The 22938-nt window shown below is 40.6% G+C and overlaps 1 protein-coding gene across 1 annotated transcript in view; it reads left to right on the top strand.

Moving 5' to 3' along the window:
- Positions 1-5103: 5103 nt before the first annotated feature.
- nup155 (nucleoporin 155) overlaps positions 5104-22938 on the top strand; it is a 35150-nt gene continuing 17315 nt past the window's right edge. The window contains exons 1-23 of the mRNA XM_061926842.1: positions 5104-5147; positions 5232-5267; positions 5477-5625; positions 10325-10462; positions 10544-10640; positions 10721-10791; positions 10866-10958; positions 12536-12799; positions 12862-12935; positions 15120-15211; positions 15286-15383; positions 15450-15617; positions 16969-17069; positions 17205-17375; positions 17453-17563; positions 17641-17735; positions 17813-17895; positions 17968-18112; positions 18192-18258; positions 19300-19415; positions 19494-19588; positions 19668-19801; positions 22369-22560. Of these exons, the coding sequence (XP_061782826.1) occupies positions 5143-5147; positions 5232-5267; positions 5477-5625; positions 10325-10462; positions 10544-10640; positions 10721-10791; positions 10866-10958; positions 12536-12799; positions 12862-12935; positions 15120-15211; positions 15286-15383; positions 15450-15617; positions 16969-17069; positions 17205-17375; positions 17453-17563; positions 17641-17735; positions 17813-17895; positions 17968-18112; positions 18192-18258; positions 19300-19415; positions 19494-19588; positions 19668-19801; positions 22369-22560 (2595 nt within the window). The 5' untranslated portion in view covers positions 5104-5142. The remainder of the gene's footprint in view (positions 5148-5231; positions 5268-5476; positions 5626-10324; positions 10463-10543; positions 10641-10720; positions 10792-10865; positions 10959-12535; positions 12800-12861; positions 12936-15119; positions 15212-15285; positions 15384-15449; positions 15618-16968; positions 17070-17204; positions 17376-17452; positions 17564-17640; positions 17736-17812; positions 17896-17967; positions 18113-18191; positions 18259-19299; positions 19416-19493; positions 19589-19667; positions 19802-22368; positions 22561-22938) is intronic.

The following is a 22938-nucleotide window of genomic DNA, read 5'->3' as shown; positions in this document are numbered from 1 at the left end:
TTTTTGGATTTTAAAATAGAACTTTGTTGATTTATTCTCAAAAGGCATTTTCCCAATGTAATGTAGATCGGTGGTTCTCCAACTTTTTTCACCAAGTACCACCTCAGAAAACACCTGGTACCACCATGACCAACATTAAAATACAGTAGCATAGTAGGCCTAAGTATTTATTAAAAACAAGGCAGAGGTTTTTTTTAACAAGTAGATTTAATGTTTAGGCCACTGTAACATTACACACAGTTTGAACAGTAACACTGTGTTTGAATATAAGAAAATTAAACACTACTTCTAACCAAAGGCGGGTAGAGTACCCCAAAATTGTACTCAAATAAGACTACTATTACTTTAGAATAATATGACTCAAGTAAAAGTAAAAAGTGGTCATCAAAGTAATTACTTGATTAAGAGTAAGTATTTGGTGAAAAAAATACTAAAATATTGAGTACATTTGATTGATTTATTTGTAATTTTATAATGGTTCTTTGATTACAAATGTAGTTTGTGTGTATGTATGTGTGTGTAAAACATACAATTAATTTACAATTTATCAATCAAACAAAGTTTACTTATATAGCCCTAAATCACGAGTGTCTCAAAGGGCTGCATAAGCCACAACGACATCTTCGGCTCAGATCCCACATCAGGGCAAGAGAAAAACTCAACCCAATGGGATGACAATGAGAAACCTTGCAGGGGACCGCAGATGTGGGCATATTGACATTATACTAGAGCAGCCCTGGGCAATTATTTTGACTCGGGGGACGGGGGGACGGACAAATTTAGAGAAAAAAATGTGTGTTTGGGGGCCGGTATGTCTATTTTTAGGAACACTAATACAAAACCTCACAATAATGTCTGATTGAATGCTAAAAACTTTATGATAGACTGCCTGAAAAAACGGAATGGAATTTTACGATTATTTTTTACTGATTGAGACACCCAGAATGCGCATGAAAATAAAGAATGTGGGATTTACAATATTAACTATGACCGATAAAACACTGAATATTGACAACATATGAACGTCACACCCCCTCTCCATTGACATATTTTACAATCAAGCGAAACGCAACAAAAATGCAACAAACACAGGAAAATATGAACGCGAAGGGGATAAAAAAAACCCACCTACAATCTGAGATAGACTTAGAGACTAGACTTAGACTTCCTTTTTATTGTCATTCAAATTTGAACTTTACAGTACAGATAAGAACGAAATGTTGTTGCATTAGCTCGTTGTAGTGCAGGATAAAAGAGCAATAAGGTGCAGATATAAATAAATAGATTACTGTACAGATAAATATATTGCACTTTTGCATATGCATCCACGTTTATGGATGTATGTTATATTGTCTTTATATTCCAGCCAGTTAATCCATTGTTGATACATCTGATATATCACTAAAATTACTTGGGAATGTCTTGCGGGCCAGATTGAAAAGCTTAACGGACAACATGCGGCCCCCCGGGCCTTAATTTGCCCAGGTCTGTACAAGGTGAAGCCCGCGATCCACCAGTGGTACACGCAGAAGGTCTCTAACGCTCAAAAGCACCTTCAACATTTACTCACGCGACGTTTTACTTCTCGCTTTGTCTAATTGCTTTTTGTTGGGTAATTGTTCTTGGAATGTTTTTCTCTGCTTCCCAGTGTGGACAGGCAGAGTTCAGGGCAAGTTGTCATCCATGAGTACAAATTGTCGCTTCTCTGAAACTGCTTCGTGTTTGTGTGAGTGCGAGCACTTTCTGGCATACATGCATGCACAATAGACCCGTTGAATTATAGTCGTAAAAGTACTCCGGCTTCCTCCCACCTCCAAAAACATGCACCTGGGGATAGGTTGATTGGCAACACTAATTTGGCCCTAGTGTGTGAATGTTGTCTGTCTATTTGTGTTGGCCCTGCGATGAGGTGGTGACTTGTCCAGGGTGTACCCCGCCTTCCGCCCGAATGCAGCTGAGATAGGCTCCAGCCATACTTGCCAACCCTCCCGAATTTTCCGGGAGACTCACAAATTTCAGTGCCTCTCCCGAAAATCTCCCGGGACAACCATTCTCCCGAATTTCTCCCGATTTCCAGCCAAACAACAAGGCACGCCCCCTCCAGGTCCATGTGGACCTGAGTGAGGACAGCCTGTCGTCACGTCCGCTTTTTCTCCATATAAACAGCATGCCGGCCCAGTCACGTTATAATATCTGCGGCTTCACAACTGCACACACAACAAGAAGGAGACGAAAGAGAAGAACGAAGTAGAGACAGTCATGGCGACGACGAGTAAGAAGAAGAAGTACGCTTGCAAGTCGTCAGAGAGGGTGTTGAGCATGGTTAGAAAGATAGTGACAGAGAATAGAAGGAGGATGGACAATTCAACCCTAAACTCACTCCTTTCCTGCAAATTTAATTTCACAGACGCTGCCCATACCTATGCTCCTTCAAAGGCTGTGCTACTGGCTGCAAAGCATTGCACTTTCAAATACAACAATGAGTAGAGGAGTGTTATGTGTGTGTATGTGTAAATAAATGAACACTGAAATTCAAGTATTTATTTTATTATATATATATATATATATATATATATATATATATATATATATATATATATATATATATATATATGTATATATATATATATATATATATATATATATATATATATATATATATATACATACATAGCTAGAATTCACTGAAAGTCAAGTATTTATTTTATTTATATATACAAACCCTGTTTCTATGAGTTGGGAAATTGTGTTAGATGTAAATATAAACGGAATACAATGATTTGCAAATCATTTTCAACCCATATTCAGTTGAATATGCTACAAAGACAACATATTTGATGTTCAAATTGATAAACATTTTTTTTTTGCAAATAGTCATTAACTTTAGAATTTGATGCCAACAACACGTGACGAAGAAGTTGGGAAAGGTGGCAATAAATACTGATAAAGTTGAGGAATGCTCATCAAACACTTATTTGGAACATCCCACAGGTGAACAGGCAAATTGGGAACAGGTGGGTGCCATGATTGGGTATAAAAGTAGATTCCATGAAATGCTCAGTCATTCACAAACAAGGATGGGGCGAGGGTCACCACTTTGTCAACAAATGTGTGAACAAATTGTTGAACAGTTTAAGAAAAACCTTTCTCAACTAACTATTGCAAGAAATGTAGGGATTTCACCATCTACGGTCTGTAATATCATCAAAGGGTTCAGAGAATCTGGAGAAATCACTGCACGTAAGCAGCTAAGCCCGTGACCTTCGATCCCTCAGGCTGTACTGCATCAACAAGCGACATCAGTGTGTAAAGGAAATCACCACATGGGCTCAGGAACACTTCAGAAACCCACTGTCAGTAACTACAGTTGGTCACTACATCTGTAAGTGCAAGTTAAAACTTTCCTATGCAAGGCAAAAACCGTTTATCAACAACACCCAGAAACGCTGTCGGCTTCGCTGGGCCTGAGCCCATCTAAGATGGACTGATACAAAGTGGAAAAGTGTTCTGTGGTCTGATGAGTCCACATTTCAAATTGTTTTTGGAAACTGTGGACATTGTGTCCTCCGGACCAAAGAGGAAAAGAACCATCCAGATTGTTATAGACGCAAAGTTGAAAAGCCAGCATCTGTGATGGTATGGGGGTGTATTAGTGCCCAAGACATGGGTAACTTACACATCTGTGAACGCGCCATTAATGCTGAAACGTACATACAGGTTTTGGAGCAACATATGTTGCCATCCAAGCAACGTTACCATGGACGCCCCTGCTTATTTCAGCAAGACAATGCTAAGCCACGTGTTACATCAATGTGGCTTCATAGTAAAAGACTGACCTGCCTGTAGTCCAGACCTGTCTCCCATTGAAAATGTGTGGCGCATTATGAAGCCTAAAATACCACAACGAAGGCCCCCGGACTGTTGAACAACTTAAGCTGTACATCAAGCAAGAATGGGAAAGAATTCCACCTGAGAAGCTTAAAAAATGTGTCTCCTCAGTTCCCAAATGTTTACTGAGTGTTGTTAAAAGGAAAGGCCATGTAACACAGTGGTGAACATGCCCTTTCCCAACTACTTTGGCACGTGTTGCAGCCATGAAATTCATAAATAAAGTTTATGAGTTTGAACATCAAATATGTTGTCTTTGTAGTGCATTCAATTGAATATGGGTTGAAAAGGATTTGCAAATCATTGTATTCCGTTTATATTTACATCTAACACAATTTCCCAACTCATATGGAATTATGGAAACGTGGTTTGTATGTATATATATATATATATATATATATATATATATATATAAATATATATATAAGAAATACTTGAATTTCAGTGAATTCTAGCTATAAATATACTCCTCCCCCTTAACCCCGCCCCCGACCCCGCCCCCAACCACCCGAAATCGGAGGTCTCAAGATTGGCAAGTATGGCTCCAGCACCCCCTGCGACCCTAAAAAGGACAAGCGGTAGAAAATGGATGGATGGAACACCAATCATTTTATTCGGGCGGGTAAAACATGGTATTACATAAACTTAGTAATTGTGAAAAATATAGACACTATTAAAGCAACTATTTTTCGTCAAACCGTTAATGGCAAGATAAGCTTGTCCATAGTATTATTGTTGTATTTCTTATTTTAAAAATGTAACTTTAAGAAAAATTGCAATCTGCCCCTTTAAGACGTTTGCTTTGTGAATATCTTTGCTCTCTCTGTTTTGGTCTTTATCGGCCACCGTAGAAAAGACCGGTTTAAAATCCATCCATCCATCCAATTTTCTACCGCTTATCCCTTTTGGGGTCGCGGGGGGCGCTGGAGCCTATCTCAGCTACAATCGGGCGGAAGGCGGGGTACACCCTGGACAAGTCGCCTCCTCATCGCAGGGCCAACACAGATAGACAGACAACATTCACACTCACATTCACACACTATATTAGTTTGAATTTAAAAGCGTTGTTTGAAGTAAAACCAAATAAAATACAGCCAATACGAAAAACGTACTACATTGAGTTCCCTATTCCATCTGGGAATATTTTAAGATGACGATATTATTATAAAAACGGTAATATGTTTGTAGCGCCAACATGAATCTCATACCGGATGTAGTCACCGGAAGTAAAACCTTCGACCTCAGTAGTCGTTCATGAGGTTGGCGGGCTGTTGATTCAGTCCAATAAATTGTTTATTTATTATTTACACTTTCCTAAACTGTGAAGAACTGTTTTTTTATAGGAAGAAGTCACGACTAAGCGGATTCTCTCCACTCGGGTAAGGTTGACGAAGCAACTGAAAAAACGTGCTAATTCACTCTTTGCTAACTTAGCATTTAGCTTCTGTGCTAGTACAGATTTAGTAAATGCCAGCAAGCCCTCGTCACACTCAATGACGTACACTTTTCATGTATATTTATCATAATTAACGTATGCTATTCAACGGAACACATGATTTAAGTTGACTTTTGTTGCTTTTGGTGGCAGCCTCGCCATGCCGTCCACCGCCGGACCCAGCAGCCCCTCGGCTGCTCTTGCCGAGGCGCTGGAAAGTTCTGCCCGGCTCATCGACAGACACTTGCAGGATGATCGCTGCTTCCCTGACCTGTCAGAGCTGCTCAGCGTCCCCTCACACAGTAAGAAGCTCTCTCCAATACATCTGTTTATAATCTACATTAGGCCCATTCAACTAATTAGGCTACATTTTCAGAAAACAGAATGAACATGAAGATATGACAGAATCACCGCTGTTTTTCACCTGTAAAAACGTTAGTCAAAGATCCTCTATGTCAGTTGTTCCACCTAACAACCTCAGAAAACACTTTGCTCTCCGAGTACCATCATAATTAGCAATAGTGATGGGTTGATGAGGCGTCATGAAGCGTTTCGACACATTGCAAAACTGTATTGATACTGTGTTGATACTGTGTCACTAAATAATGACATCTGCTGGACATTAAAAATCCCTACAGGCAACCTATGGACCGACTCAACTGACACTGATTTTATGACCTAGTACAGTGGTTCTCAAATGGGGGTACGCGTACCCCTGGGGGTACTTGAAGGTATGCCAAGGGGTACGTGAGATTTTTTTTAAATATTCTAAAAATAGCAAAAATTCAAAAATCCTTTATAAATATATTTATTGAATAATACTTCAACAAAATATGAATGTAAGTTCATAAACTCAGTGAAGCACAAGCTCAGGTTTGTCACTAAAATGTCTGTCAAAAAGAACTGTGAAAAGAAATGCAACAATGCAATATTCAGTGTTGACAGCTAGATTTTTTGTGGACATGTTCCATAAATATTGATGTTAAAGATTTTTTTTTTGTGTGAAGAAATGTTTAGAATTAAGTTCATGAATCCAGATGGATCTCTAATACAATCCCCAAAGAGGGCACTTTAAGTTGATGATTACTTCTAGGTGTATAAATCTTTATTTATAATTGAATCACTTGTTTATTTTTCAACAAGTTTTTAGTTATTTGTATATCTTTTTTTCCAAATAGTTCAAGAAAGACCACTACAAATGAGCAATATTTTGCACTGTTATACAATTTAATAAATCAGAAACTGATGACATAGTGGTGTATTTTACTTTGTCTTTTTTTTTCAACCAAAAATGCTTTGCTCTGATTAGGGGGTACTTGAATTTAAAAAAAAATCACAGGGGGTACATTGCTGAAAAAAGGTTGAGAACCACTGACCTAGTATATACAATAATATAAACCAAGTCATTGTATTTCATTTAAGATTATTTCATAACTTCATTTAAATAAAAATATATTTTTTGTCTTTTTTAGATACAGTCAATAAATAATGTGAACATGTATCATAACATGGAAATCTAAGAGAACGTGTTGTGAATGAGGATGCTTGTGGACCTGGAAATTATTATTATTTTTTTTTACACATTTTTATTTAAAAAAAAACAGTTTTTCCAACGTATTCAATTTTAGACGCTTTCTCTTCTTAGTTATTATTTCTCCGGCTGTAGAAAAGAGCCGCTCACAGGGCACAGAGGAGGCGTCAGTGCGACACAGTTCGCGTATCGGTCACGTGACCAAAACAGCTCATGATCGGTCACGTGACTTTCTAAAAGCGGTACGCGCACCGACACAGGGTTTCGCTCTATGAGCTCGACGCATGCGCCGATGCATCGGTGTTGCCGGACCCATCACTAATTAGCAACATTAAAATACACTCCTACCCACTTCTCCAAAGTGGGCTGGCTCAGGGTGGAGGACAGAGTAAAACAACTTGCACTGAGCCTAGTCTATAAAATCCGCTACACCTCCCTGATACCGAAGTACAGGACGGTATAGCTCGGTTGGTAGAGCGGTCGTGCCAGCAATTTGAGGGTTGCAGGTTCGATCCCCGCTTCCGCCATCCTAGTCACTGCCGTTGTGTCCTTGGGAAAGACACTTTACCCAACTGCTCCCAGTGCCACCCACACTGGTTTAAATGTAACTTAGATATTGGGTTTCACTATGTAAAGCGCTTTGAGTCACTGGAGAAAAAGCGCTATATAAATGTAATTCACTTCACTTCACGTGTCAAACTACTTCCTTAACGTAAATGACCGCCATAACCACAACACCAGGGGGAGCTCCACTAACCACGTTAAACCCAGATTCCGATCATAAAAGGTCTTAACTCATTCTCTTTCTATGCCACATCAATGTGGAATGCGCTCCCAACAGGTGTAAAAGAAAGTGCATCTCTATCCTCCTTCAAAACCGCAATAAAAGTACCCTTCCAGGCAACTTCAATCCCTAAACTAACACCCTCCCCGGATTGTTAATAATCAAATGTAAATAATCAAATGTAGATACTTTTTCTTATGCTTCTTTCTCTCTCTATGTCCACTACTTGCTGTACATATCCTACCAAGTCAGACCTACACTGTTTCAATGTCCATTTCTCTGTTCTCAATTGTTGATGACTGAAGTGATAACAACCAAACCTAACCCCCCCCCTCCACATCCCACCCCCCGGATTGTAAATAATGTAAATAATTCAATGTATACACCCTGATGATTATCTTGTGTGATGACTGTATTATGATAATAGTATATATATCTGATAGTATATATCTGTATCATGAATTAATTTAAGTGGACCCCGACTTAAACAAGTTGAAAAACTTATTCGGGTGTTACCATTTAGAGGTCAATTGTACGGAATATGTACTTCACTGTGCAATCTACTAATAAAAGTCTCAATCAATCAATCAAGTAGCGAACTAGGCCTGAGTATTCATTAAAAACAAGGCAGAGGTTTTATTTAAGTACCGTATTTTCCGCACTATAAGGCGCACCGGATCATAAGGCGCACCTTAAATTAATGGCCTATTTTAAAACTTTGTTCATATATAAGGCGCATAGAATAGACGCTACAGTAGAGGCTGGGGTTACGTTATGCATCCATTAGAAGAAGCTGCGCTAAAGGGAATGTCAACAAAACAAATAGTGATTGTACTGACACTTCTACTTGCTGCTCTCTGTTCAACAACCCACTGTTCGAGTTTGTCCTCCAACTGTAGCCATCTCGCTTTGTTCCCTCGAAAACTCTGTTTAGTCTTCTTTACTTGGCGCAGGTCATTTCACTTCCGCACCATTGATTCGTTAATGTTAAATTCTCTCGCTGCTGCTCTATTCCCGTGTCCTACTGCGTGACTGATCGCCTTGAGTTTAAACTCTGCGTCGTAAGCGTGTCTCTTAATAGGAGCCATTTTTGGGTCTTTACATAAAGTTTAGGTCTCGCAACTACGGGACTTAATTCTTCTTCTACGGTAAGCAGCCGCCGACTTCATTTTCCCCCGTAGAAGAAGAAGCGCTTCTTCTTCTACGGTAAGCAGCCGTAGAAGGGGGAAAATGAAGTCTCCGTAGTTGCGAGACCTGTTGTGGCTCAATATTGGTCCAAATATAAGGCGCACCGGATTATAAGGCGCACTGTCAGCTTTTGGGGAAATTGGAGGTTTTTAGGTGTGCCTTTATAGTGCGGAAAATACGGTATATTTAATAGTGATGGCCACTACACACAGTTTGAACAGTCAAGTCAAATCAAGCTTATTTACGAAGCGCTTTTAATACATAAAAGAAATGCAACGCAAAGTGCTTTACAAAGTTAAAAATAAGGATGTCCGATAATATCGGACTGCCGATATTATCGGCCGATAAATGCTTTAAAATGTAATATCGGAAATTATCGGTATCGGTTTCAAAATTATCGGTATTGGTTTCAAAAAAGTAAAATGTATGACTTTTTAAAACGCCGCTGTGTACACCGACGTAGGGAGAAGTCCAGAGCGCCAATAAACCTTAAAGGCATTGCCTTTGCGTGCCGGCCCAGTCACATAATATCTACGGCTTTCCACACACACAAGTGAATGCAAGCATACTTGGTCAAAAGCCATACAGGTCACACTGAGGGTGCAAAGTGTGAACATGTAAACAGAACAACGTGAAAAGAACGATTTTCTGCAGGTTTAGTGCCAGGAACTTACGACTGTGTAACATTTAATTTGGTCTGTTATTCTTATTTTAAGTATGGAATGGAATTTATGTTATGCAGTAATTATTATTTAAATATTTCATCACAACACCCGCTTTTGGTTTCTATTCATGACGACCAAATTTTCGTGCATCACTTGTCAATAGTGCGCAAACAATAGATAGCCTACGAGTAATACGTGAATATTTGATTCCGAAGAAATAGCGATTGTTGAAAAACCAGAATTTGCTTGGATGTGAGTTGAAAAATAAAGCTCTCGTAGATCCACGCTGATGTCCGTGTCTCCTCTATTTAACAGCCATAAAAAGATTACAATATATTACACTATATACATCCATCCATTCATACATTACATTTTTTACTTTCACGTAAAAAAACAGTGTTGCGACTTTTATTTCATTTTGTAGTAGTAGCGACTTCTTTTCGTTTAACTTCCTTCGTTTTCACTTTATCGAAGTGCGAATGCAAGTGACATCGGCGCCACATTAGGACCTGTGCGCCTTTACACTGAAGTCTGATCAAAATCACATTTTACTTGCAGTGTAAACAGTCAGCTGGAGAAAATCAGATCTCATAAAACTGAGATTTGAGCCACTTTGGCCTGCAGTGTAAACATAGTCTATGTGATTGTTTTTGCTGCCAAATGTATCATTCTCGCTTACGGGCGAATAATGTCCTCCCCGCGCCGGAATTTGGTCCGCTCGCCGCCAGTTGAATACGCCTGTAACCATTTGTCTGTTCCTGTGACCAAACTTGAAACCAGACAGCTGAGTATCTTGTGTTAACACGCGTCCTTTTTCTGATGCGTGTCGTTAGACATACCATCCCTCTCTGGAGTGTCAGACATGGACTATCCCCTCCAGGGACCGGGTATGCTCAGCGTGCCCAACCTCCCAGAGCTCAGTGCAGTGCGTCGAGTCCCGCTACCTCCAGAGCTGGTGGAGCAATTCAGCCGTATCCTTCTTGTATGCCATTCATCTCCAAATGTGATCCAAAAAGGGCATGTGCGTGGTTTGTCTTAATCATCTTCTGTAGATATGCAGTTCAACTGCATGATGGGAGTCTTTCCTGAGATTTCTCGAGCGTGGCTCACGATTGACAATGACATTTTCATGTGGAATTATGAAGACGGGTAAGTATATTTATATTTAAGTGCTAGATTTTATTATAGTTAGACTTGTATCTGATTAATTGTTGCTCTTTTCCATGCAGAGGAGACGTAGCCTATTTCGATGGGCTGATTGAAACCATTTTAGCTGTCGGTCTAGTCAAACCAAAACAAGGCATGTTTGAACAACAAAGATTCATATTATCTAAAGTCTTAGCTAAAAGTTTGCTTTTTTGTTTGCTTCCTCAGGGATTTTACAGCCTCATATCCACTACCTGCTTGTATTGGCCACATCTGTGGATGTCGTCATCCTGGGGCTAAGCTTCCCAAAGGGGCAAGCTGGTGAGTTTGTTTATTTATTCCATTCCATTCCAACATGTTTGTTTCAATCCGTACCCAGTTGTCATTAGCACATTTTACTTCATGGTCAATTAACTCATACAACTTTTACTTGATTCAGAAAATGATAATAAAAGTGTCCCGATATTAGCAAACAAACAAAACAATCGGCTTGCATCTAAAACCTCTGATATAAGCAGTCCTGCAGCACATTTACTTGTGCAAAGCTGGACCGCCAATAAGCACACAAATTTGATCTTTCCTTGTCTTCTAGTGTTTACAAAAAGTAAACATGGCAGGCTATATGCTCCTAGGAGCTAGCAGCAACACAAAAGCTAAGCACAAATGCTAGACATGCGTAATAAGTGTCCATAATTGAGCAATATTGCAGTAAAAACACCACGTTTGTCAATGCAAACCAGTATCAAATAATTGTACTTGCATGTTTGAGTTTGAGTTTGAGTTTATTTCGATCATGCAAGCATACAACATGATACGTCACAATTTCCAGTTTCTCTTTTCAACATGTTCGAAAAGGAGTAGGAAGAAGCAGAGCTTATTTGATCCTACCCCTTTTCTTTTACATAACAGTTGCTAAAACTTTTGTTCACTTCCTGTTGTCAATTTATTCACAATATACTCCATAAGTAATCACAATAAAAATAATGTTACTTACAGATACAAAGTTTCGAAGACAGAAGATCAGAAAGTATCCAGTAGCAAACGTGTCCGCACCATTCAACTTTCTGTGTCATGCCCTTTTAATAATATCAATAATTTATTGAATTATTGTGACCACAAGGTGTCACAAAGAAAAATTACCACTCCATTTCAAAAGCATAAATCTGTCTAGGGATGTCACGGTATGAAAATATTAACAAAGTAATATGGCAGAAAAAAATAACTAAAATAAATGTGAAAATTGTGCAAGATAGCACTTTATGGACATACGAGATTCAAAAATAAAAACCAATGATCCCGGGCTCCGGGATCTTTCTGTGTGGAGTTTGCATGTTCTCCCTGTGACTGCGTGGGTTCCCTCCGGGTACTCCGGCTTCCTCCCACCTCCTAAGACATACACCTGGGGATAGGTTGATTGGCAACACTAAATTGGCCCTAGTGTGTGAATGTTGTCTGTCTATCTGTGTTAGCCCTGTGATGAGGTGGCGACTTGTCCAGGGTGTACCCTGCCTTCCGCCCGAATGCAGCTGAGATAGGCTCCAGAACCCCCGCGACCCCGAAAGGGACAAGCGGTAGGAAATGGATGGATGGATGTAAGAATTTTGAAAGATGGCCATAAGACCTAACTGCACTTTTTGTCCATATAGATAAAAATAGTGTTCATGTATGAGATCTCGTCTTATACACAGGGCTGCCAATTATGGCCAAAATAATAATTAATATTTTTTTTATCCATATTGAAATCATGATTACTGATTGTTAGGTAAAGCAGTGTTGGTGTGAGGTTGAACGCAATACCCTCATGTTTATTTTCACAGTTCCTTTCGCAGTTGATCACTTTTTCAAGTAGTTGCTTTATGTTGGGCATCTCTAGTGTATACTGTATGTCTGTGTTGTAGGATTAAACGACAGCATGTCAGGCGGCATGCAGCTGCTCCCCGACCCCCTCTTCTCCATCCCCACCGACAACACCTACATCTTGTCCGTCACCTCCACCAACCTGGGCCGCATCTTCATGGCGGGGAAAGACGGCTGCCTGTACGAGATCGCCTACCAGGCCGAGGCGGGCTGGCTGAGTCAACGCTGCCGGAAAATCAACCACTCAAAAAGCTCGCTATCCTTCCTCATCCCTTCTGTGCTCCAGTTCTCCTTCTCAGAGGACGGTAAGACAGTCATTATTTCTCTACTTGAATGTTTTTTTTTTAATCCCTAAAATGTTTTTCAGATCCAATTGTGCAGATTGCTGTAGACAACTCCCGCAACACACTTTTTACACGCTCTGAGAAAGGAGTGTTACAGGTATTATAAATGTTTTTTGGAACGTCCCTCGAGTACAGACCTGGGCAAATTAAGGCCCGGAGGCATGCGGCCCTTTAAAGGGGAACATTATCACAATTTCAGAAGGGTTAAAACCATTAAAAATCAGTTCCCAGTGGCTTATTTTATTTTTCGAATTTTTTTTTAAATTTTACCCATCACGCAATATCCCTAAAAAAGCTTCAAAGTGCCTGATTTTAACCATCGTTATATACACCCGTCCATTTTCCTGTGACGTCACACAGTGATGCCAATACAAACAAACATGGCGGATAGATCAGCAAGGTATAGCGACATTAGCTCGGATTCAGACTCGGATTTCAGCGGCTTAAGCGATTCAACAGATTACGCATGTATTGAAACGGATGGTTGTAGTGTGGAGGCAGGTAGCGAAAACGAAATTGAAGAAGAAACTGAAGCTATTGAGCCATATCGGTTTGAACCGTATGCAAGCGAAACCGACGAAAACGACACGACAGCCAGCGACACGGGAGAAAGCGAGGACGAATTCGGCGATCGCCTTCTAACCAACGATTGGTATGTGTTTGTTTGGCATTAAAGGAAACTAACAACTATGAACTAGGTTTACAGCATATGAAATACATTTGGCAACAACATGCACTTTGAGAGTGCAGACAGCCCATTTCAGGCGCGCTAAGAACATACCGTATATTTTTCCACGATTTCAGCACTCCTAAATAGACACAAAATACTGCATTACACAAGACTACCCAAATGTAATCGAATGATTGAAAAAAATAAAAGTTTTTAAGCTAAATCATTGGTAAACACCGTTTATGTATAATAATTTACGTAAAACCGCAAGTAATGAGTAAAGTTTTCATCAATTAATATATTCTGTAGACATACCCTCATCCGCTCTCTTTTCCTGAAAGCTGATTTGTCCAGTTTTGGAGTTGATGTCAGCATCTGCTTTGAGTGTCGCAGGAAATCCACACATTCTTGCCATCTCTGTCGTAGCATAGCTTTCGTCGGTAAAGTGTGCGGAACAAACGACTGACCATTTCGTCGGCTTTCCCCACAGCCTCGTATTTTGAACAAATTTCGTCCAATTTCTTGCCACGTTCGCATCTTTGGGCCACTGGTGCAACTTGAATCCGTCCCTGTTCGTGTTGTTACACCCTCCGGCAACACACCGACGAAAGTGAGAAAATGGCGGATTGCTTCCCAATGTGACGTCACGTTGTGACGTCATCGCTCCGAGAGCGAATAATAGAAAGGCGTTTAATTCGCCAAAATTCACCCATTTAGAGTTCGGAAATCGGTTAAAAAAATATGTGGTCTTTTTTCTGCAACATCAAGGTATATATTGACGCTTACATAGGTCTGGTGATAATGTTCCCCTTTAAAGCTTTTCAATATGGCCCGCCGGACATTCCCAAATAATTTTTTTAGATCTTTAAGATGGAAAGTGTAGCTGCCATTATTATGTGCAGTGATGTTTTCTAATTGCCGTAAGTCTTGGACTATACAAAGTATTTCAATGGTTGGAATCTGCGCTTTTGCATGATATACTAGTTACTGTGGTAATCTAATTAGTTACTATGGTAATCTAAGTCACAGCAGCTCAGATGGCACCAAGCAGTGTGGGTGGGGAGCATTTCCACAGAGTGTTTCCAGAGTGGCCAGCCTGAAATGCGGGTGTCAGGGACAGACGCGGAAGGAGATTTTTACAACAAAGTTCTAAAGCTTAGGGATATAGCAGATTGTAGGTGTTTTTTTTTACCCTTTGCATTCATATTTCGCTGTGTTTGTTGCATTTTTGTTGCGTTTTGCTTGATTGTAAAATATGTCAATCGAGGGGGGTGTGGAGTTCATATGTTGACAATATTCAGTGTTTTATCGTTCATAATTAATATTATAAATCCCACATTCTTTATTATTATGTACATTCTGGGTGTCTCATTCAGTAAAAAAATTTAAAATACCATTCCATTTTTCAAGGCTGTCTGTCATAAAGTTTTTAGCATTCAATCAGACATTATTGTGAAGTTTTGTATTAGTGTTCCTAAAAATAGATATACCGGCCCCCAGACAAATTTTTTTTTTAAATATTGGCCCTTCCGAGTCAAAATAATTGCCCAGGCCTGCTCTAGTATAATGTCATTATGCCAATGTATATTTACCCTTTTTTCTGTCTGTCAGGTGTATGACCTGGGTGCTGATGGACAGTGTATGAGTCGCGTGGCCACCATGTCCCAAAACAACATTGTTGCCGCAGCTGGACACATCGCCAGGTATCGCCACCGTTACTTCCTTTTAACCTTTTCTTTGAAAAGTAAGACAACTTTCTTTCTTTGAATGCATACAGGACGATTGATCGCTCGGTTTTCAAGCCTATTGTCCAGATCTCCGTGATCAGCAAATCCGAGTCCTCAGACTGCCACCTGCTGGCTGTGTCACACGCAGGTAAAGATGGAACACCTGATTTTGCCTAATGTTGTTACTCCTAATGTTATGTTATTGTGTCCATAGGTGTGCGTCTCTACTTCAGCACGACACCTTTCGCACCACCACATCAAAAGCACACACCGGTTCGACCGTCCCTGCTTGCTTTGGTTCACGTCCGCCTCCCACCGGGGTTCTCTGCGTCCTCCACCTTGCAGAAACCGAACAGGGTCCACAAAGCTCTGCACAGTAAAGGTAATACTGTTGTTGTTGTTTTTTAACAACCAATGTTTTTTGATTGATTGATTGAAACTTTTATTAGTAGATTGCACAGTACAGTACATATTCCGTACAATTGACCACTAAATGGTAACACCCCAATAAGTTTTTCAACTTGTTTAAAGGGGAACATTATCACCAGACCTATGTAAGCGTCAATATATACCTTGATGTTGCAGAAAAAAGACCATATATTTTTTTAACCGATTTCCAAACTCTAAATGGGTGAATTTTGGCGAATTAAACGCCTTTCTATTATTCGCTCTCACAATGTGACGTCACATCGGGAAGCAATCCGCCATTTTCTCAAACACCGAGTCAAACCAGTTCCGTTATTTTCCGTTTTTTCGACTGTTTTCCGTACCTTGGAGACATCATGCCTCATCGGTGTGTTGAATCTGCCGGAGTGTGTGAGCAATTCAGGGACAAAGGACCTCGGTAGCACGGCAAGCAATGGCAGTTTGTTCCCGCAGACGAGCGAGCTAAACCCCCTGGATGTCTTGGCTCACACCGTCCCTTATGCCACCAAAGATGATCAAGAGAAGAATATCGACCCTAGCTTCCCTGGCCTGCTGACATCAACTCCAAAACTGGACAGATCAGCTTTCAGGAAAAGAGCGCGATGAGGGTATGTCTACAGAATATATTAATTGATGAAAACTGGGCTGTCTGCACTCTCAAAGTGCATGTTGTTGCCAAATGTATTTCATATGCTGTAAACCTAGTTCATAGTTGTTAGTTTCCTTTAATGGCAAACAAACACATACGGTACCAATCGTTGGTTAGAAGGCGATCGCCGAATTCGTCCTCGCTTTCTCCTGTGTCGCTGGCTGTCGTGTCGTTTTCGTCGGTTTCGCTTGCATGCGGTTCAAACCGATATGGCTCAATAGCTTCAGTTTCTTCTTCAATTTTGTTTTCGCTACCTGCCTCCACACTACAACCATCCGTTTCAATACATGCGTAATCTGTTGAATCGCTTAAGCCGCTGAAATCCGAGTCTGAATCCGAGCTAATGTCGCTATAGCTTGCTGTTCTACCCGCCATGTTTGTTTGTATCGGCATCACTGTGTGACGTCCCAGGAAAATGGACGGGTGTATATAACGATGGTTAAAATCAGGCACTTTGAAGCTTTTTTTAGGGATATTGCGTGATGGGTAAAATTTTGAAAAAAACTTCGAAAAATAAAATAAGCCACTGGGAACTGATTTTTTAATGGTTTTAACCCTTCTGAAATTGTGATAATGTTCCCCTTTAAGTCGGGGTCCACGTAAATCAATTAATGTGCGGTGAACCTTCCCGAGATAACTTGAAATCTACGTGCCTCAGGTATTTTGTTGATGGTGGCTTCTGAAACCGAGGACAACGACCTTTTGTGGTGCATCAACCATGATTCTTTCCCCTTCAAAAAACCATTGATGGAGACTCAGGTTTGTCCATATTGTTGTTAACTAAACTAAATATAACACCCAGTTGTATATTTTTTAGATTCAACTGATGTAGTAGTAAATCTCATTGGATTGTGCAGGAAATGTGTGTCCTAATTGTTTCATGCTATTTTACAGATGATGTCTAATATAGACGGACACACATGGGCTATCTGTGCAATCGACGAGGCAAGACAAGCCAAGAGTTGGACCCCACTGAACAAGGATCTGATCCCTGTCACTGATTCACCCGTCGTGGTGCAGCAGCACAACATTCCTCCGCAGAAATTTGTCCTCCTTTCTGCAAAGGTTAACAGTAACTACCCACTTCAGTAGTCAGCCTTTATTTGGAGCGCCGTCAATTCAGCTTTGTTTATCACCATCAGGGGAGTCACATCTTCCAAAAGCTGCGCCCGGTGGATCAGCTCCGTCACCTGCTGGTGAGCTGCGCTGGAGGCGAGAGCGAGGAGATTGAGCGCTTCTTCAAGCTGCACAGGGTAAAAAGTTTACCTTAGGATGCTAGTGTCCAATCAAAGAGCATGTTAAATCTGATTTATGGATCTATTCTGTTCAGGAGGAGCAGGCATGCGCCACAGCTTTGATTCTGGCTTGTTCCAACGCCGCTTGTGACAGAGAAGTCTCACAGTGGGCTACCAGAGCCTTCTTCAGGTCCGAGCTTTATTATGTATGCAGTGGCTGCATGTGTACCTGTAAACGGGCTAAACATATCCTGTTGTTGTAATCAGATATGGAGGAGAAGCACAGATGAGATTTCCATCAGCGATGTCACCAGCTAGCACTGTCGGACCCATGATGAGCTCTCCAGCACCTGGCAAGTCTTATTTAAATGTGCTTTGTTAGAATTCTTTGCAGATTTTTTTCTGATTCTGCATTATCCTACCAGGCATTTTCCCCCCACCGCTGGCCACACCTTTTGCACCAATGCATCTTGGGGCAGCCCCCATCACTCCCATGTCTGTTGGTCCAGAGGTGATTTTCTCCGGGAAGCAAAATGGCATCTGCGTCTACTTTTCCCGCGTTCTCGGGTGAGTCGCGCAGCAATCCGTCTTCCGGTCATGTGTGGTGTTCTCAAAGAAAAGGAGAACTCATCCTTTTTACACACAGCAACATTTGGGATGGGAGTCTTGCTGTGGAGAAAACGATGAGCAAAGGAAGCCAGACTGTCAGTATTGTAAGTATCATCAATAACCCTTGTTCACCCCTAGAGCCCAAAACAGGCATTACATGTGTTCCATATGTTATATCATTGTTTAGTTTGAAGGTTAGCGGTCTTAACATTTTGCAGAGGAGTTTTTCATAATAAAAAAAAAAAGTTGCATTGTGTTTTTGTTTGCAACTTTGTTCGAATAGGATACAAACAAAGTATATGCACGTTTTCTGAAAAACTCTTTGGACCCAATTGACTCCCATTATAACTGCTTTTCTTAACAAGACTGTGATCTTGGTAAATTACTATGCTTTTTCCTTGAAAACCGAAAGAATCCTATTCTTAAAATATTGTTTAGGTAAAATTGCTACCTTTAACCACAAGATGGCACTAGAAAACCATGAGTATAATTTGTAGAGCTTTGATGAGCATATGAGTTAAACTGCCATAAAATTGCTGAAATGTAAAGAAAATTATCTTGGTAAGTTATATATTCCACCTGAATGCAGCCTAGATAGGCTCCAGCGACCCCGAAAAGGGACAAGCGGTAGTAAATGGATGGATGACAGATATATACAATATGAAGGACTTGTGTGAACTGAACTGAACCAAGTCCTGCCTGCCTTTTTTCATTATAGCTCAGTATATAGGCACTGTTGAAAAATATATACATAATATATTCTGCTGGTCTACTGTTTTAAAATCAGACATATTCAAGGCTGTAATTACTGAACCTCAAATATTCCACACTACAACGTATTTTTATAAATATTTTTCATTTTCCACATTATAACAAACTTTTATTTTTGACTAAAGGGCATTAAAATATTGAAAAAAAAACATAATGCAACTGTATACCAATAGATAGATCTAAAGCTGTAAAAGTTTTTAAGCGCTGAAAGTTAAAAGAAAAAATGATATATATATTTCTGACTAATGACGCTTTTATGAACGAGTCCTTTTTGGATTGTATAGTAAATCTTAAGGTTGCACAAGGGTTAAAGTGTTCGTTCCCTCTTAAAACTGCTTGTGGTGTCCAACCAATGCTTTGAACACTCATCACAGTTGGAAAGCAGCGTTCCTTCGTTTCACCTGGAGTCGGTCCTCATGGAGCTCTACGGTCTGAAGGACTTTCTGGACAAAAATTCTCAGTTCAGTCCATCCTCTCTTGGTGGTGCAAGGTTAGACACTGAATGATGAAAGCCACTGCTTTGATTCTTTTCCCTCTCGGATGTAACATCTGCTCTGATGCCCTGTAGCTTCAGTTCCCCAGGCAACCTGCAGCAAAGGCTGCTGGGGTTCATGCGGCCAGATGGTGCCAACTCTCAGCAGGATCTCCAGAGGAAATATCACAGTGAGTTATTGCTGTTTGGGAGTGTTTTCTTGATATGCTGATAAGGCCTTTTTTTAATCCTTTATCTTCTTGTGTCCAGCCACAGCTCAAGTTTATGAAAAAGTGTCCCTGCAGAGCATCCAGCAGTTGGTGCATCGCACCTACCAAACTTTGGCTCTTTGGAAGCTACTATGCGATCACCAGTTTACCCTCATAATGTCAGAACTCCCAAAGGTACCAGCACACCCTGTAGTAATGTGGCTCGGTTGGTAAAGCGGGCCGTGCCAGCAACTTGAGGGTTGCAGGTTTGATCCCCGCTTCCGCCATCCTAGTCACTGCTGTTAAGAACTTGAGCAATATATTATTAGATAGAAAAATTGTAATACAACTGGTTAAGAGGGCAGGAGTATATTTACAGCTAGAATTCACCAAGTCAAGTATTTCATATATATATATATATATATATATATATATATATATATATATGAAGAAATACTTGACTTTCAGTGAATTCTAGCTATATATATATATATATATATATATTTATCCATGGATGGATGGATGGATATTTATTTTATTATATATATATATATATATATATATATATATATATATATATATATATATATATATATATATATATATATACATATATATATAAAAAAGAGAAATACTTGAATTTCAGTGTTCATTTATTTACACATATACACACACATAACACTCATCTACTCATTGTTGAGTTAAGGGTTGAACTGTCCATCCTTGTTCTATTCTCTGTCACTATTTTTCTAACCATGCTGAACACCCTCTCTGATGATGCATTCTGCTTCGTCTCCTTGTTGTGTGCGCAGTTGTGCACTGCACTCTCTAAAAGCCCTAGATGTTATTGTCACATATGCATGTACAGTAGATGGCAGTATTGCCCTGTTTAAGAGTGTCACAACATTGCTGTTTACGGCAGACGAACTGCTTTACGGTAGACGAAAACGTGACTGCTGTTGTTGTGTGTTGTTGCCGCGCTGGGAGGACGTTAATGCAACTGCCTAACAATAAACCCACATAAGAAACCAAGAACTCGCCCTCGATCATTCTACAGTTATAACGTGATTGGGCAGGCACTCTGTTTATATTGTGGGAAAGCGGACGTGAAAACAGGCTGTCGACACGTCACTCAGGTCCGCATGGAGCTGGAGGGGGCGTGGCCTCCAGCTCCGCCTGAATTTCGGGAGATTTTCGGGAGAACATTTGTCCCGGGAGGTTTTCGGGAGAGGCGCTGAATTTCGGGAGTCTCACGAAAAATCCGGGAGGGTTGGCAAGTATGGTGCGTGTGTTTATAGTGGGGCAAAAACGTATTTAGTCAGTCACCAATTGTGCAAGTTTTCCCACTTAAAAATATGAGAGGCCTGTAATTTTGTATCATAGGTATAATTTTGAGAGACAAAATGAGAAAAAAAATCCAGAAAATCACATTGTCGGATTTTTAAAGAATTTATTAGTAAATTATGGTGTAAAATAGGTATTTGGTTAATAACAAAAGTTCATCTCAATACTTTGTTGTATAGCCTTTGTTGGCAATGACAGAGGTCAAATGTAACTCATATGTTCCTTCCTTCCTTCTTGACTGTACTTAAATGTAGAATATAGGTATAATATATTTATATTATTCACATGTGAATAATGCTGTATAGTATTTATTGTCTATTGTGACGAATTGTGGTGTTGAATTTCCCCCAGGAATCAATAAAGTACTTTCTATTCTATTCTTTCTACTCTATAACCTAATGGTTTTAAATGGGTGTACGGTAATTTTGATTTTGTTTTTAATGATGCATGGATGTGTTCCATCCATCCATCTTCTTCCGCATATCCAAGGTCGGTTCGCGGGGGCAGCAGCCTAAGCAGGGAAGCCCAGACTTCCCTCTCCCCAGCCACTTCGTCCAGCTCCTCCCGAGGGATCCCGAGGCGTTCCCAGGCCAGCCGGGAGAGATAGTCTTCCCAACGTGTCCTGGGTCTTCCCCTTGGCCTCCTACCGGTCGGACGTGCCCGAAACACCTCCCTAGGGAGGCGTTCGGGTGGCATCCTGACCAGATGCCCGAACCACCTCATCTGGCTCCTCTCGATGTGGAGGAGCAGCGGCTTTACTTTGAGCTCCCCCCGGATGACAGAGCTTCTCACCCTATCTCTAAGGGAGAGCCCCGCCACCCGGCGGAGGAAACTCATTTCGGCCGCTTGTACCGGTGGTCTTGTCCTTTCGGTCATGACCCAAAGCTCATGACCATAGGTGAGGATGGGAACGTAGATCGACCGGTAAATCGAGAGCTTTGCCTTCCGGCTCAGCTCCTTCTTCACCACAACGGATCGATACAGCGTCCGCATTACTGAAGACGCCGCACCGATCCGCCTGTCGTTTTTTAAAATAATATCCACAAAGTTCCGTGATTAGGTTCGTTATGTGTGACCATGTCTGTTGACATTTTGTGTTGGTTGGATCTTTTCTTTTTTGCACCATGACTGCGCACTCTTCCGTTCAGAGCATAATTAAAGGTCATTGACCTTAATTATTCACATTGTCCACTAGATGGCGATACAATAGCAGCATCAAAATGGTCAGATTATTAAAATGAGTGCCATCTCCCTGAGGGTAAGATTCCTTACTAAACACATGATGCTTCACTGGCCAAATTGAAGATGTCAGCGGGTTGCACTTGTCCCGCGGGCCGTGGTTTGGGCACCTCTGCTGTGTATTATGTTATCACCTTAATTTCTCACCTGGCCACTTTTCTCTCCACCTTATTTCGAAGGAGTTTCAAGAGCAGATGATGGGAGCCAGTTTCAAGGACGTGGTGATCCGGGGAAAGGAGCTGTCTGGGGCGCTCATCACAGCGCTCATTAACGTCTACATCAAAGATAACGCCTCGGTGGATGCTATCAGCAATCACCTGCGGGACATCTGCCCGCTGCTGTACAGCACTGACGACAGCGTCTGCTCCAAGGTACGCATCAAAGCTCGCCTGTTTATTTCGACACAGTTTCAGCTCCTGCTAATGTCTAGGAGTGTATGTTTGCAGAAATTCCATGATCAGATCATTTTGCCTTGATTTTAGATTGTAGAAAATACGAACAAGGTGTTTGAAACAGTGCAACACTTACAACATACAACATTTTTTGTTTAAAATGGTGCCCTAGTAGTGTTGCGCGATATAATTTATACGACAAAAATGATATACATTTGGTTGACGATAGTTTTTATTACTATCGTCATTAAATGATAATGCACGTTGATGACAAATTCCAGCTTTGTCCTGCAAATTTGACAGCGACAAGCTAATAGTGGCTTCTTCTGTCATGTCTGTGTGACCATGTTTTGTATT

Source organism: Nerophis lumbriciformis, linkage group LG32, assembly GCF_033978685.3.
Source record: "Nerophis lumbriciformis linkage group LG32, RoL_Nlum_v2.1, whole genome shotgun sequence".
Lineage (NCBI taxonomy): Eukaryota > Metazoa > Chordata > Actinopteri > Syngnathiformes > Syngnathidae > Nerophis > Nerophis lumbriciformis.
This window is presented reverse-complemented; position numbering and strand designations above follow the sequence as displayed.